We start from the raw sequence: 15270 nt of genomic DNA on the forward strand, positions 1-15270 counted from the left end.
GAAAAAATCTCAGTGCTACAAACATAAAAAAATAAAAAATTCAACTTCAACTTTTAAACTCTTTTAAAAGTAACTAAAATCAGTGATAAAATCACGCAGGGGCAGAATAGACTTGTTTAAAGCCTATAAATGAGAACATCGGTTGCTGATTCATCAGCCTGTGTACCAGGTACTTTCCGGAGGCCACTCAAGCTGCCCATCATGTCGTCGATGTTCTCCTGAAGTAAAACGGTTTGCTGATTTGGTTTGAAGGYGCCTGAAACAAGCTTGGCCAGCAGCTTGTTGGCAGCGACGCCAGCACAACCGGTCAGGCCAAGTTTGCCGTGGATAGCTTCTCTCAGCTCCGCTGCAACGTGTGAACCTAAAGCCAGCCTCGGGTGGTCACTGGCGTTAACCTCTGCACCTGAACAGGAAATCAAAAGTGTAGATATAAAAAAAACAAAACAAAAMAAAMAAAAMAACAACCTGAAACAGGATCTAGAGTTAAACTGGTAATGTGAAACTGAAAGCGCCATGCAAATATTTTGAGTCGTTTTTCAGTTTYAGTGAGCCAGATGTGCCGGCTACGAACAAGAAGCAGAGATCGGACTTACTGAAATGATTGTAGACGTTTCCTTTGAATGAAAAGCTGTCAGGATCTGTCGTCTGCGCAAGCCTTCGCTCCACCATCTCTGTGACATCCATGAAGTTTTCATCAAATCCGAGCCTCTCYACCAGCGGACAATAGGACATCAGCAGCTCTGGAAGGTGGGCAGGAAAAGGTAAGGCAAGGTGAGCAAGTATATTAGACAGCATGAATGAGTCATTTAGTTAAAACCTTGTCAAAACAACAAGGTTTTATTCTTGTAAGTAGGCATATTTTGGAATTTTGTCTTGCTTTGACACTTTAAAGGGGGGTTTTGAGCTTTATATCATGTTATAAATAATTTCCTCATCAAAAACTAGGTTGCTTTGACTCATGTGAATGTTAGAGAAATCTTTGAATCCCCTGTGGTAGCCACGTGGAGCTACCTATGCTAGTACAAAGCACGACTTATTTGTACAAAGCTCCTCCCTGTAGCTCAGTGTGCAGCCGAGCAAGAGACAGAGGACAATTTTAAGGCCTTTGGATGTGAAAGTCAATTTTATTTTTTAAATATATAGCTATTTCAGAACAACTGAAGGTACTTATTGTGGTTAAAAAAAACACAATACTCCCCCTTTAAGGTTTAATTTTCTTGCTTTCTCTAAATAATCAGTAGCATCTGGTTCCCTGCTGTACCTGTGACTTTATAGGACATTTCTCTGTAGTGTGTCAGGTCTTCTCCTTTAACCAGCACCAGCTCAGGGCATTTCTCTTTTGCATGAGTAACAGACATCAGCTTTGTGATGCCCCGCTCCCTTGCCACATAATTAGAGGTGACTACGATGTATTTCTGCTGAATACCTGGTGATACATCGAAACATGTTGGACCCTAATTAAAAAGTAAATAAACACAACAATGTTTCTTTTTCATGATCTTCTGTCAGTTTACCTAAAGGGACATTCCTCAGAGCTGGATTTCTTATCATTTCCACCTGTGCATAGAAGCAGTCCAGGTCAAAATGAAGAATGACTCTGTGTGCAGGTCCTGATGATGGGCCTGTTTATAAAAACAAAAATGACATGCCAGTCCAAAGCTAAAATGACAACTAAAAATCAGCAGCGTCCAGTTCCAGATTTACCAGAAGCAGCTGCAGACATGGCGGAGCAAAGTGCTGTTGAATCCACGAACGAGTCATTCCAATCGATTTCGTCCTCTTCCATCTCATTTTCGCTACTATTCATTTTAAAACGTCAAAGTTACTGAGTTTACACGAAACGCCACTGTTTTTGTTTACTGGAAGTTTYGCATCACGTTTGCGCCACAGATCAGCAGCGCCACCTACCGACAGGGAGGAGTTACTGCGAGACGCTCACTCAAAAAAAATAAAAAATAAAAAATAAACACCAGATGTGTTAAAAACAATATTCGAGAATTAAAATGAATTTCTATAAAATTATTTTGTTTTATAAACAAWATACATTAAAAATAATAAAATAAACAATTGTTTATCGATCGTCTCGCGACCCTGACAAAAGCTATATAAACTGGGCTGACGTCGACCTCAAGTTTCAGGGACAGCGGTCAATCAAGGCCTTTGAACATCGTCTCTGCCAATGTTTCCTTCGTCCGGTCTTTTTGCTCACATAAGCTGTCCTTTCGTACAACGAGGGCTTTGTGAGCGGCCTCACTGTTTGTACAAACATGTCACAGAATCGTGGAATACGTTTGGTGGCTTGTTTAAATCGTCGTCCGTCGTGGACTTAACAGGTCAGTGACGTTAAATCACGTCAGGTGTGTGTGTTAGCTTAGAGAGTTTAATGCTAGCTCAAGTTGTGTGTCCTGTTTAAATCACATTTTATGACGTTTAATAGAGAATATGAAGGCCAGTCATAGGGAAGTCTTTCTTTTATTTATTTTTTTTAAATAATTTTATATAGGGATTTAGTTTTGGAATAAAAGGCTCATCTCCACGACAGTCTATGAAAATTGGCAAATAAGGGCACATAAAATTAAGTATATTGCCTTAAATCAATTTAAAAACTTTTTGAATTTTTATTTTGCTTTTATTTTGCTCATTTGGTTTAAAAGGCCACAATCAAAACCTTGCACAAAGTAAAAGTRTTTAGATGCCTGCATTTAAGTGTTTTTAGTTAAAATGGTCTGATAAACATGCTGAATTGTTTGCATTTGTCATATAAAATAGTTTGTGAGTGAATTTTATATTAACTGAGAACTAAAATATGGGTTTTAAGRTTTGGCCTTTGCTGTTTGCCTTGTTTCAAGTACGAACATGTTGCTGTCTTTTTTTTAAATGTGACCCATCATATCGAAATGAGGATTAAGTCAAAATGACCTAATCACATTTTCAGATTTCTGGCTTTAAAAGCTACATTTTAATACCTGGATCATTCTGACACCATGAGTGGATCTAGAGATATGACTTAATTTTTCTCGTTGGTTACAAAATACAATAATATTTTGTCTGAATCCAAATTTTATGTAATTTTATTGAGGAATTTTTGATTTCATTATAAAGAGGAAACTTCAAATATTATTTGAATATTGAGATTTCCTGGTGAGGAGGGTCCGTCGGATAGTCGAACCTCGGATTCAGGAAKAGCAGTGTGGTTTTCDTCCTGGTYGTGGAACACTGGACCAGCTCTACACCCTCAGCAGGGTCCTGGAGGGTGCATGGGAGTTCGCCCAACCGGTCTACATGTGTTTTGTGGACTTAGAGAAGGCGTTCGACCGTGTCCCAAGGGGGGCCTTGTGGGGGGTTCTCCGGGAGTATGGGGTACCGGGCCACTTGATATGGGCTGTCAGGTCCTTGTACGACCGGTGTCAGAGTCTGGTTCGCATTGCCGGCAGTTAGTCGGGCTCGTTTCCGGTGAGAGTTGGACTCCGCCAAGGCTGCCCTTTGTCACCGATTCTGTTCATWACTTTCATGGACAGAATTTCTAGGAGCAGCCGAGGTGTTGAGGGGATCCGTTTTGGTGGCCTTAGGATAGCATCTCTGCTTTTTGCGGATGATGTGGTCCTGTTGGCTTCATCGGAAAGTGATCTGCAGCTCTCGCTGGAGCGGCTCGCGGCCGAGTGCGAAGTGGCTGGGATGAGGCTCAGCGCCTCCAAATCCGAGGCCATGGTCTTGAGCTGGAAAAGGGCAGAGTGCCTTCTCCGGGTCAGCGGGGTCGTCCTGCCTCAAGTGGAGGAGTTTAAGTATCTGGGGATCTTGTTCACRAATGGGGGAAGAGGGGAGCGGGAGATCGACAGGCGGATTGGCGCAGCGTCTGCTATAAAGCGGGCGCTGTACCGGTCCGTCGTGGTGAAGAGAGAGCTGAGTCAGAAAGCGAAGCTCTCGATTTACCGGTTGATCTATGTTCCTACCCTCATCTATGGTTATGAGCTTTGGGTCATGACCGAAAGAACGAGGTCCCGGATACAAGCGGCCAAAATGGGTTTCCTCCGCAGGGTGGCTGGGCTCTCCCTTAGAGATAGGGTGAGAAGCTCGGTCATCCGGGAGGGACTCAGAGTAGAGCCGCTGCTCCTCCACGTCGAGAGGAGCCAGTTGAGGTGGCTCGGGCATCTGGTAAGGATGCCTCCTGGACGCCTCCCTGGTGAGGTGTTCCGGACACGTCCCACTGGGAGGAGGCCCCGAGGAAGACCCAGGACACGCTGGAGGGACTATGTCTCTCGGCTGGCCTGGGAACGCCTTGGAGTTCCCCTGGAGGAGCTGGTAGAAGTGGCTGGGGAGAGGGAGGTCTGGGCCTCCCTTCTGAAGCCGCTGCCCCCGCGACCCGACTCYGGATAGACGGAAGAAAATGGATGGATGGATACTGAGATTTCCCAGCTGGAATGGGAGAGGAAAAAAAATCTAGGTCACAGGGAAAATCTCAAAATTTTAAGGCGTTTTTGCAGTTTTTTCTTTTTTTGCTACTGCTCAAAAAGGTGCTTAAAATTTTTGTTTTATGGTTATATTTCAGACAGTTCATTCAAATGATGTATTGATAGATAAGGCATTTATTCATTCTGCTTTTACAAAATGCACTTTTTGCAAACGTTTYAATCAAAACTCTATATTTGGTGTAATCCTCATTTCGATGTGATGGGTCACAAATAACCCGCTGCAACCTTGTCAGTAATTCTAAGCCCTATTTAATGTTATGCTTTTAACAGGTAATGGCAGACAACGTAGAACACCGGTGAAGGATGAGTCCACAGACGAGTGCCTTTATGAGCTGGAGAGAATCAACAAAGAGATTGAAACCGTGAGGCACGAGGTGGAGCAGGAGCAGAGGCGCCTGTCGAGCTACCAGACTGAACAGGCTGACAGCAGAGGCGACGCCCCCGTCTCAAAGTGTGAAACCAGTGGGCTGCCTCTGAGCAAAGATCGTAAAACCAGTGTGCAAGCGAGGAAGTACGTGGTAGACAACTCGAAACCAAGGACCGATTTAGAGTACGACCCCTTGTCCAACTTCTCCGCTGCCTTGCGCTCCTACAGCTCACCGGGCAAAGAGCACAAAGGGAAAAATCGAGAAGCGACGAGATCGAGTTGTGCGCGTTTTGATCAGAAGAAGCCGTCCACTCATCAAGCCCAAATGTCCCGATCACCATCTCCAGATGCCCTCAATGAGTCTACTAAAGACTGCGTCCTGGTTATTGATATTTCTTTGTCACCGGAGAAAGCAAGTGGTCCATGCCAGAAATCTGTTTCAGTTAAATCCTCTCAGGTCCAGAAACGAGAAGCAAAGGAGGTGAAAACTGAGGCTGCTACACTTAATTCTCCACCACTGAGCGAGGTGGTTAGTGTTGCTGTTTCACCTTCCTTAAAGGACAACATGAATAAAACGTATGACCCTTGTGCAGCTGAAAACAATCGAGACTCGCCCACTTGTGATGACAGCAAAGACTCTGAAGTTGATTTAGCTGGATGTTTAAAAGAATTTGAAGTTGAGTGTCAGAATGCTCATTTTCATTTTGCTAAAACAGGAGTGAAAACTTCCAAAAACACAAATTTTCCTATCAAATCAGACAAACAACGCCACAACAGTCATCTTGAATCAGCCAGTAGTGTTGAGAAAATAAATTCTCTGCAGCCACCCAGTAATTCTCGTCTTTATAWACCGCTAGCTGCAAATAGTCCACCTACAAAACAGCCAACTAAGCAATACACCTTGGTAGAGCAGCCAGCTCTAGACCAGGTTCAAAGCGGTTCCGAGTCATCTGTTGTGCAAAACAGTCAGAAAATGTTAAGCAAAACACAAGGGAAGGTGCAAAGGAAATGTACTTTGATTCAGGAGCAAGCAGAAGCACGTCAGGTTTCATTTCAGAAGGTTTCATCATCCGTAAACTCACACAGCAGAGCTGAATCATCTAAAGCCACAGAGCAGTTTCCGGAGACAGAAAAAGTGTCCGTGATAATAATCGACTCCAGCTGTGATGAGGACGAAGAGGAAAACGGGGAAGAACTCGACTGTGCAGACATGGAGCTCTCTGACAGTGATCCAATGGAGGAATGCTACAGGATCTTCATGGAAGCAAAACATGAGGAAAACAGAAATGAGGAGCACCCTGGTGTTTCTGTAAGTACGCTATGGATGCAGTTTGTTCCGCAGTAGAGATGTGTTCACTCAGTTTAAAAACAAAAAACATTTTAGGCTGGTCCTGATGTGGATGCTATGAAGCCAGAGGTCAACACTGCCCTCCAAGCTTTGCCCGGGAAGAAGAGAGTGGCTCATGAAGCCACAAATCTAGAGGTATAAGCTACATTTATTTGACATCACTACTCCTTTTTTTTTATCTTTAAAGGGATCCACGATTAGTTGTAACATTAGACTTTAGTTGATAAACGAATATTTTAACTGTAAAATAAATAGACTTAAAAAATACTGTAGGCTGTGTAGTTTTGTAAATTTTTTAAAATATATTTTAACACAGATGGAGCCATTTTATTTACACACAAAGCATTCTGGGTAAATGATGACATGGATATCCACCCTGAAGGTTAATCTTAGAGAATATCTGATTGACTCTTTTAAATGAAACCAGAGAGCGTTGACAGAGAGGAGAAGGTAGAAATGACTCAGCCTGTAACTGAAAATATGGATGGAGGACAACAGAGCTGCTTCATGGAAGAAGAACCTCAGCTTAGCCTGTTAGCCTTCAAGCTAGCGCCGACGCTATATTGCCTTATATGTATTGGCTCAGTGCTAGCGCGACGACCAAGCTAAACTGAGGTCCTCCATCCATATTTTCAGTTGCAGCTGAGTCATTTTTGTGTTCCCCTCTCTGTCATGTGGATGGAGGACCTCAGTGATGAGAGGAGAATGTGTAGAGCTAATACATTTATGGTGATAGCATCGGGGCTAAAGGCTAAGCTGTGGTTCTTTTTCCATGAAGCAGCTCTGTTGTCCTCCATCCATATTTTCAGTTCCAGGCTGAGTCATTTCTACCTTCTCCACTCTGTCAACGCTCTCTGGTTTCATTTAAAAGAGTCGATCATCAGATATTGTCCAAGATTAACCTTCAGAGTGGATATAGCTCGCTAGCAGCCTCGCACCGATGACCTATCCATGTCATTGTTTACCCAGAATGCTTTGTGTGTAAATAAAATTGCCCCGTCCGTGTAATATATTTTTAAACTTTTATTTTAAAAGTTATAAAAACTAAACATCCTACAGTATTTTTACAGTCTTTATGTTACAGTTAAAATATATCTAAGTCAAATAAAGTCTAATGTTACAACTAATCATGGATCCCTTTTTAAAATATTTTGATTTGGATTTATTATCCATTCAACAGCCACTTGCTAAAAGAAGACCTCAGCCCCAAGTGCTGGTGCCTCTTCAGGAGCCAGCAGCAGGATTTGGTTCTTGGCCTTTTGTCCCTTCTAAGATCCAGCAGGTACACCAGAGGGCCTCCATGCTGACTACTTCAGTTAAAGCTGGTCAGGCTTTTGTTTCCTCTGCAAGTCAGAAGAAGCCAGAGACACAAAGTGCACCTTCTGCTCCAGGTCCTGTAAACCTTCAACCGGATCCATTACAGARTGGTAAGCACCATTTATGATTTGGTGTAAAATAATTTGCAGTCTTAATGTATTCGATCTGCGTTATTCTCTTCTTTTGATGTATGGTTGCAGTTTTGCCTGGATGTATTTTACCTGCATACATTTTTTTTGCTTCATCCACAGCTTATTTGAACTACATCCCTGTGGGAACTGCAGTCATTGAAGTAGGCAACAACTTGCACTTGATCCTCCCACAGGGTAACTTCCCTCTGTCTGTCGCCTCCACCTCCTGCCCAGTTACATCAGTGCTAAATCCGGTGACTCAAGTGCATCCGAGTCCCATCCCAGTCAGACAGCCCAACCCTCCACCTGTGGTTACAGCCCTGCCAAAATATCGTTCAGCAGCACCTGTGCTCATTACAGCTCCTGCAAGAAGGCCTACACTCAACCCTGCTTTTGCATCGACTTTACACACAACAGCTGCTCCCACAACTTCTCAAGCTCCTGTCCAGACAGCTGTTAAGGTACAAGCAAACTGTTGCGGGTCTGGTATAAATTGGTCTTTTTTTTAAAATCTATTAAAAATAATTTAAATCTTTCAGCCAAAGCCTGGTAAGCGAAAGCTGAAGCAGTCTTCTGAGGCTGCGAAGGACAAAGTTCCCCATGATGTTCGTCAGTGTTACGTAAACAAGTTYACCGAGGAGTTTCTCAAAACCACGTCCAACGTCAACGATGCTTTTGCGAAGGTGAGCACGTTATGTTTCTAAATGTCCTCTTCACTGACAAACCTGATTACTGACATCTTATCGGTAGGCCCTGGCTGAGGAGAAAAGTGTGTACAACCGCAGCGTGAACAAACTTAAATATATGAGCGTTGCAGTGAATGCACTTAAGAGGCTGAGGAGTCAAAATGTTGCTGCTAAAAGTGAGGAAAACCCCCCAAAATCTTTATAAAACTTAAGAAGCTAAAATGAAGTCAACATATTCACTCTTTCTGGTACAGGTGAAACAAACGTCCAGAGTCAAAGGCCAAAAGGAAACATCCCATTTAACAAGAAAAGACTGAAACAAAATGGTGAAAAGTAGTTTCTTTTTAAATACATTTTATCAAGTCTACATTTTATACATCTGACTAGTGTTTTTTTTTCCTTTTCATCAGATGATTTGGCTTTGTATGAAAGTTTAAAAGATTATGTTTTGACTGATGAAAAGATGACCGAGAACAACTACCCTGCCCAGCATCCAGAAAAACCTGGTTCTGCTGTTCTTTTTGCGGATAAGAGAATGAGTGCAGACCGTAAGTAAAAAGATGGCAGCCGCTCAGGCTATAATACCTGCTGTTCTCATGTTTATCCACTAGAGGGCGYATGAAACAGGCATTTTATGTAGAAACGTTTCACCCCGTTTCTCTCTGGTAATAATGAGCCTTTTTTTTCCTAAAAGCCCTTAAGAGGATCTGCTGTCGATGTGGAGCCACATACTCTGTGAGTCATACAGGCAAACACGTCCGCAAAGAGGAGTGCAACTACCATTATGGGAAAGGAGTGACAAACAGAGGTCGGCACTATCTGCCTCACTGCGCAGATGCCCAGTTTATTAAAAAATGCTTAAACTGGTTTTCTTAATTTATTTAAATGTGGTAGTTTTGTGCTGTAATACTTGTAAACACTGAGAAAATAATGTTCTATTTGAACAGAGGTTTATACATTAGTTGAACGTGGACAATGTTTTGAAACTTTCAGTGCCAGGTGGAGTGGAGACCCGCTACAGTTGCTGTCAGGGAATCATGGGAGCTCCTGGATGTCAAGTGTTTAAGGTGGACATGGTTTAAGAATGAGAGAAATGACGGTATCCATTAAATTTACCAAAACATATGTTTTTTAAAAACTCTTTTTACCTTTTATCAGTTGCACGTCCACGATTCCCTCAGCCTGGATGGGTTTGTTTCTACAAGCTCAAGATGTTCCTCAGACACAAGCTGTCCCAGGGTTTACTCCTTGGATTGTGAAATGGTAAAATCTGTTTTTTTAAACTAAAAGAAACACAACTACAGAGAATTCTTTAATCATTTAATCAACAGTGTATGTTGTGTGAATGTCTTCAGTGTTACACTCTCCAAGGTCTGGAGCTGTCCAGAGTGACGGTGATCAACTCTAACCTTCAGATTGTCTATGACACCTTCGTCAGACCTGATAATGAGGTGATMGACTACAACACCAGGTAACGGATAAATCAAATCCCATGGCAGATTTGTGGGTTGAGATGTTGGCCGGTGTCTTCTGCTACCTGTGAACAGTGCCAGCAGCTAACCTGGATTAATTGGCTCAATCTCTAGTTATGGAGGAATAAAATGAAAATGATTAACTTTGACAAAAGATCTAATTTAGCATTAAGGTGTGCACAAAGAACGAGGCTGATGGATACTATTATATGTACCTGACCCAGTTTTACTTTAATCTTTTATTATCATAAAGTTAATTTAATTTAATTAGAGCAAATGCATAGAACTTCTAATATAACTGCTTCAGTTTTCTGAGTTGGAAGCACATTACTTTCACAGACTGAATTTTAGAGTAAGTGCTACTTTCTGGTCATTGAGAAACAAACACAAGTATTTGTTAAATTATGTCTTTCTGGATAAAACCCTTTTTTTCCCCCCTACAGACATCTGCCTTACTATGCATGAACATGTATAGCACTTTATCAAGTCCCTACGGACTCCAAAGCACTTCACACAACAGTCATTCCCTCATTCATACATGTATTTATACACTGGTACTGAGTGAAAATATTTGGATAAAATCAGAGTTCATAAAGGGATGGCTTGTATTTTTTTTTGTTATAAAAGTTAAAGTTTGCCTGTGCTTTTCAAGTAGCTAAAAGTGCACAAATTACATTTCATCAAGACTATTTTGTTAGAATGTAAAATAGAGAAACAAACTTCTCAGTTTTCAAAGCATACTCATTATAGCAAAATGCCACTACACATTAATGTTTTTTTTTTCTGGGCTTAATGATTTATTTTATTTTATTCTCCTTATTTGACTGTTTTTGTTTCCTGATATCCCTGCTGCTACTCTCTCTGTTAATCCTTGTGTAAAACTTGTGTAGGTTTTCAGGCGTCAGCGAGGTGGATCTGAAAGGTAATCACACCCCTCTCAGTGAGGTCCAACAGACCTTGTTGAGCTTCATCAGTGCTGACACCATTCTTATTGGACATGAGCTGGAAACAGACCTCTGTTTACTGAAGGTGACTGCAACAAACTTCTCATTGTTGATTTTTTTTTTTTTTTCACACGAGATTTTATACCTGTAAGTTGCTGTCGGACTACATACAAATTTGTAAGATCAAATCAGTTCTAAACACTGTCCCTTGTCRAGCTCTGAACACCTTTTTGCCTCAACAAAATAACCTTAGAGACATTAAAGAGTCAGTTTGAGCAAATGTGTACCAAACAAATGTACAGCAACCTGTGGATGGATGATGTAAGACGAGAGTGTGAAATAAAAGCAAAAGATGGCTTTATTAACTTTATTTTTTTTTCATCTAATGAAAGTACATTAGTTTTATGACCTGTTGCCCCACCTGGAATAAAAGTAAACCAACACTGGGACTATAAGTACATTGATGTGTTTTGAGGTTTGACCTGTTCCTCTTCACTGTAGCTGCTTCATGGGATGGTGGTGGACACATCAGTGGTCTTCCCCCACCGTCTAGGTCCACCTAACAAACTGAGCCTGAACAGCCTCACAGCCGAACACCTCAGGAGGATTATCCAGGAGAGTGGTGGGTCACCATCAAAGAAGCGTTGGTTTTGTAATCCCAAACAATCATAAATTACAACACAGCTCTCGCAGCTTAAACTTCTAATATAAACCATAATTATAATAAAATTGGAGTGGTTTCTTACATTCTAATATTGCTGAGTGTGCTGACCTTTTACTTTGCATTCATTTGTTAAAAGTCATGTATTGCTGTTTTTCTCAGTTTGTGGCCACGACACTGCAGAAGATGCAGCTGCCTGCATGGAGCTCATGCTGTGGAGGCTGAAAGAAGATGGGAAGCTAAAAAAATGAAAAATTCCCATGCACTTAATATATGAAAAAAAATGTTGTGCACATGAATATTATATTAATGTGATGCTCTTATATATACGGCATGGAAGGCTGTTTATTTGTTGGTTTATTTACATAATTTAATTATCCCAAAATATTTTCTGTTAGTAAAAATATGATTTAAAGTTTGGTTTCCATGTCTGTATGAAATTTTGGGATGACCCTAAAACTTGGATTGCTACAAATAGTTCCCAAATAAATGCATAATCAAATCTGAGTGGGTGTGTCTTGTTTGTCATCACTGGCCAATTAAAATACAGTTTTTTTAATGCTAAATAGACCTCAGGTGCAGATATGCAAATGAACACCTGTCAGCAAATGAAACAAAAAAAAGGTGACTCGTCAGCAAACCTAACTTATTTGAAGGATGTCAAGTGCTCGTGCCAGGTTATATTTTTTAAATTCACCTATTGGCTCTTTAGAATAAATATTTTAGTCTATTATTCAGCCTTCCTCTTTGTCTTTTTTCTGCCGCAGCACCTCTGGAAACAGAAGCTGCAGGTCTTGATGAAGATGAAGATGAGAAGCAGAACTACAGTGAGGAGGAAGCTCAGGACATCCAGGCTGTGATACTGGTACCAGGTGAGCTCGTGGGCCTGGACTCTCAGGTGCTTTGCTCCTTTGTGTCTCATGGTGAACTCRATCCAGAAAACTGCCTCATCCAGAGGACTCATGGGTCTGTCGTGGTGGATTCTGGACAGYCTCACAGCGTTTTCTTTGTAGCTGTAAAAAAATAAATAAAATTAGAGAAATAAATATGCACATTTGTTTTTGGGATTATACCTAGATGAAAATCGGGTAAAGAGAAACGTTTAACATTTTACACAAACAGGTGCATTGTCATTGCATCATTTTACAGCTTTTCACCATTGTAACAGTTGTGTGTTCTGTTTAGCTCTTCGTGAATAATAACGTTTTCAGACTGGCTCAGGAACTTACGATTTGTTGTTGATCACGGTTTTGATTGCGTCTCGGAGTTCCTCAGTTGTCATGAAGTTCAGGTTCAGAATAATTGCAGCTCCTTTGGCCTTCATGTGCACCATGTTGTCTGGCTGGTCTGCAAACATGGGGATTCCCACCATGGGAACACCGTGGTAGATGGCCTCATAAATCCCATTTGTTCCACCGTGAGTGATAAAAGCTCTGGTTTTCGGGTGACCTGATGCGAGCAAGAGTTAGTATAAGAGTACAGTTTTAGCCTTCCGGTTGTCATTTCACAATAAAAGTAATATACATTTTCACAACTAGTAGAAAGGATTTATCCTGCTGTTTATTGAATCTGTTCAACAAGATGTTTGTAAATGTGTTGGAAGCTGAACTCTGCTCACCCAGCAGGTCATTCTGAGGGATCCATTTGTAAATTTTGGTGTTGGAACCCAGAAGTTTTGGTTTTTCTCCACTGTATCGCCACAGTACCTACAAATTATTATTAAATAGATTTAAACCAAGGTCATGACAATCTTGCTCRTCAGTATATTTTCTACACAAATTAAAGTGTTAATACAGAGGTTGTTATCAGCTTTGTTCAAATTTAGAGTTTTTGCTAACAAACTAAATATAAACAATTTAATAAATTAAATGAATCATCTTCATCATTGTGATCACACAGACAATACGGCATAAACAACTGTCAAGATCCAAACTTGGATTAAACAGAATCCTGTAAATAAAGTGGACCACAAAACCATTTTCTAACACAATTTTAACATGCTCTGCTGAAAAGAAAATATGTAATATTTTATAAAAGAACTTGCATTTCTTTTCAGTCATGCACAGATTAGGGTTTGGAATCAAGTTTGAGGACCCTGATTCATTGTCTGGAGAAGTCGATCTCTGTCTCAGATGGATTTCTGAACAGCTCAGCTGCCTCAGACTAAAGAGTATGAAATGCTTCATCAGAAAATAATTCAGCTAATAAAAATAGGAAACCGTGTTACATATTAGTTTGACTGCTTTGTACAAACTGTAAAAAGTTACCTAACATAACACAAAAACTAGATTAACACTGCACTTAATCTGTATCAAATAAATGCTGTATTTTAGAAATAAATCTGACTGACATGAGGTTTTTAGGATTTTTCTGACCTTTTGTGGAATCTGAGCCAAAGCTGATGCTATCAAGTTTGCCTTCTCTGTGGTGACGTTTTTGATCATGGATCCCAAAGTGAAGATCACAACACCAGCATCTCCAGAACTCTGCACAAAGTCTTCCATTTTCTGCAAGAATTTTAATATCACAACTTAGGAGAGCCAGCAATCGATCATTATTCTCCTTAGCTCAGCATTTTAACGGCTGTAATGAGATTTTGATTGGCCCACCTTTGGTAAAGGTTTAGCAGGTCTGCAGTGGATTCCACCWACAAATTTAAAGTTGGGAAGGAATGGACGAGGAAATTCAAAATCCCAGTAGGTTCTCATCAGCCAGATTTCTGCCTTACCCATCAACTCACAACCACTGGTGGGTGTTCCTGTTTCAATTAACAAGTGARAAATGCTAAAACTTCAATAACAAAGACAATAAGGGGAAAAAGCCTTAATGTGGTCAGTAATGGATGCTGTTTGATTTCTGTTGAGTTGCTTACCTTTTACATCTGAATAAAGTTTATCTACCTGGCTCCACCAAACGTTTTCTGTAACAATGTCCTGCAGAGCATAGAAGAGRAAGTTCCACAGTCTTTCTGAGAAGTCCATCTTATCTGTTAGTTTGCTCATTGCACCAGGGACAAAGGAGGGGGGAGCAGGAAGCTGACCACACAGTCTTTCCCAGTTATGAGCTAAGGAGAAACGCAAAGAGTACACCAGAGGAATCCCCAGAATGTCCGCAGTTAATTCACTCCCAGGGTAGATKGGATCAGCCAGGAGCAAATCATAGTTTCCTTCCTTCAGCTTCTTCATGATGGTTTCTGATTTCACCACACCTTCTAACATCTTGAGAGAATCCTGYAAGTCAAGCCTCATGATATCCATATATTTCATGTACATCTGAAARTAGTTCAAATAATCTATTTCATACATGGAAAAGTGAATAAACCTATCTATAGACTCCTCTACAGCCTCCAGTGAAATGGAGACCTCGAAGGGTTCGTACTGAAAGCGAGAGGGTTCGCTGCTGTTCATGAACAATGAHGCACTCGGGACCAGGACCGTCACCTGGTGCCCTCTGTCCACCAGTGTCTCCAGGACCGTCTTCATGTTGATCCAGTGGCTGGCCTCTGTATACCACACCARAATCTTTCCTCCAGTCACACTCCCCGATAAACAAAGAACCAGCAGGACGCAGACAGAGACACGAGGCTCCATGGTGGCTGTTTGTCTGCTGAAAATGTGTCTGCAGCGTATTTTAATAGCTGTACCGGCAAAGATACTTATTAACTTTGTGAACTCTGACTCGGTATTCTGTGTACTGTATGACACAACAGGAGAGCAGTTAGAAAGGTAAAAGGTAATAACTGCAAAGTTATCAGTCTATTTCTTTCACACATTTGTCGTTAACTTATAGAGAAAATCATCAAAGAGAAAAAGAAAAGCATCCAAGTTAGTCCTGCTGTCAGTTTGAGGGACTGAATTTTAAAAACAGTTTAAAAA

At 41.1% G+C, this 15270-nt stretch overlaps 4 protein-coding genes and 1 long non-coding RNA gene across 5 annotated transcripts in view; 2 read left to right on the forward strand and 3 right to left on the reverse strand.

Annotated features, from left to right (window-relative positions):
- Nucleotides 1-53: 53 nt before the first annotated feature.
- LOC106528917 (DNA polymerase iota) lies at nt 54-1954 on the reverse strand. Its single transcript, XM_014024202.1, has 5 exons — nt 1705-1954; nt 1515-1622; nt 1262-1426; nt 594-740; nt 54-403 (listed from the first exon to the last, which is right to left on the reverse strand). Exons 1-5 carry the CDS (start codon nt 1805-1807, stop codon nt 117-119), a joined length of 810 nt encoding a protein of 269 aa, XP_013879656.1. The 5' UTR covers nt 1808-1954; the 3' UTR covers nt 54-116.
- Nucleotides 1955-2175: 221 nt separating this feature from the next.
- Nucleotides 2176-11902, forward strand: zgc:152968 (RNA exonuclease 1 homolog; the record flags this gene model as incomplete). Its single annotated transcript, XM_014024196.1, is given in 16 exon segments — nt 2176-2333; nt 4740-6145; nt 6221-6319; nt 7365-7611; nt 7753-8093; nt 8172-8315; nt 8383-8494; nt 8573-8644; nt 8729-8866; nt 9013-9126; nt 9312-9385; nt 9477-9581; nt 9674-9789; nt 10681-10819; nt 11236-11356; nt 11558-11902. Coding segments are annotated over 16 exon segments (3471 nt in total). The 3' UTR covers nt 11647-11902.
- A 101-nt stretch (nt 11903-12003) lies between these two features.
- The window catches only part of LOC106528914 (uncharacterized), a gene marked incomplete in the record, with an annotated part of 48012 nt that continues 44745 nt past the window's right edge, over nt 12004-15270 (reverse strand). Inside the window, 1 exon segment of the mRNA XM_014024197.1 lies at nt 12004-12408. Within this exon segment, the coding sequence (XP_013879651.1) occupies nt 12126-12408 (283 nt within the window).
- LOC106528920 (uncharacterized) overlaps nt 12186-15270 on the forward strand; it is a 52677-nt gene continuing 49592 nt past the window's right edge. The window contains exon 1 of the long non-coding RNA XR_001311561.1: nt 12186-12267. This is a non-coding gene — a long non-coding RNA (uncharacterized LOC106528920). The remainder of the gene's footprint in view (nt 12268-15270) is intronic.
- Nucleotides 12871-15270, reverse strand: part of LOC106528915 (UDP-glucuronosyltransferase 2A2) — a 21819-nt gene continuing 19419 nt past the window's right edge. Inside the window, exons 2-5 of the mRNA XM_014024199.1 lie at nt 14268-14603; nt 14005-14153; nt 13771-13902; nt 12871-13101 (exon numbers count right to left, since the gene is read on the reverse strand). Coding sequence (XP_013879653.1) covers nt 12895-13101; nt 13771-13902; nt 14005-14153; nt 14268-14603 — 824 coding nt within the window. The 3' untranslated portion in view covers nt 12871-12894. The remainder of the gene's footprint in view (nt 13102-13770; nt 13903-14004; nt 14154-14267; nt 14604-15270) is intronic.

Source organism: Austrofundulus limnaeus, unplaced genomic scaffold (assembly GCF_001266775.1).
Source record: "Austrofundulus limnaeus strain Quisiro unplaced genomic scaffold, Austrofundulus_limnaeus-1.0 Scaffold413, whole genome shotgun sequence".
NCBI lineage: Eukaryota > Metazoa > Chordata > Actinopteri > Cyprinodontiformes > Rivulidae > Austrofundulus > Austrofundulus limnaeus.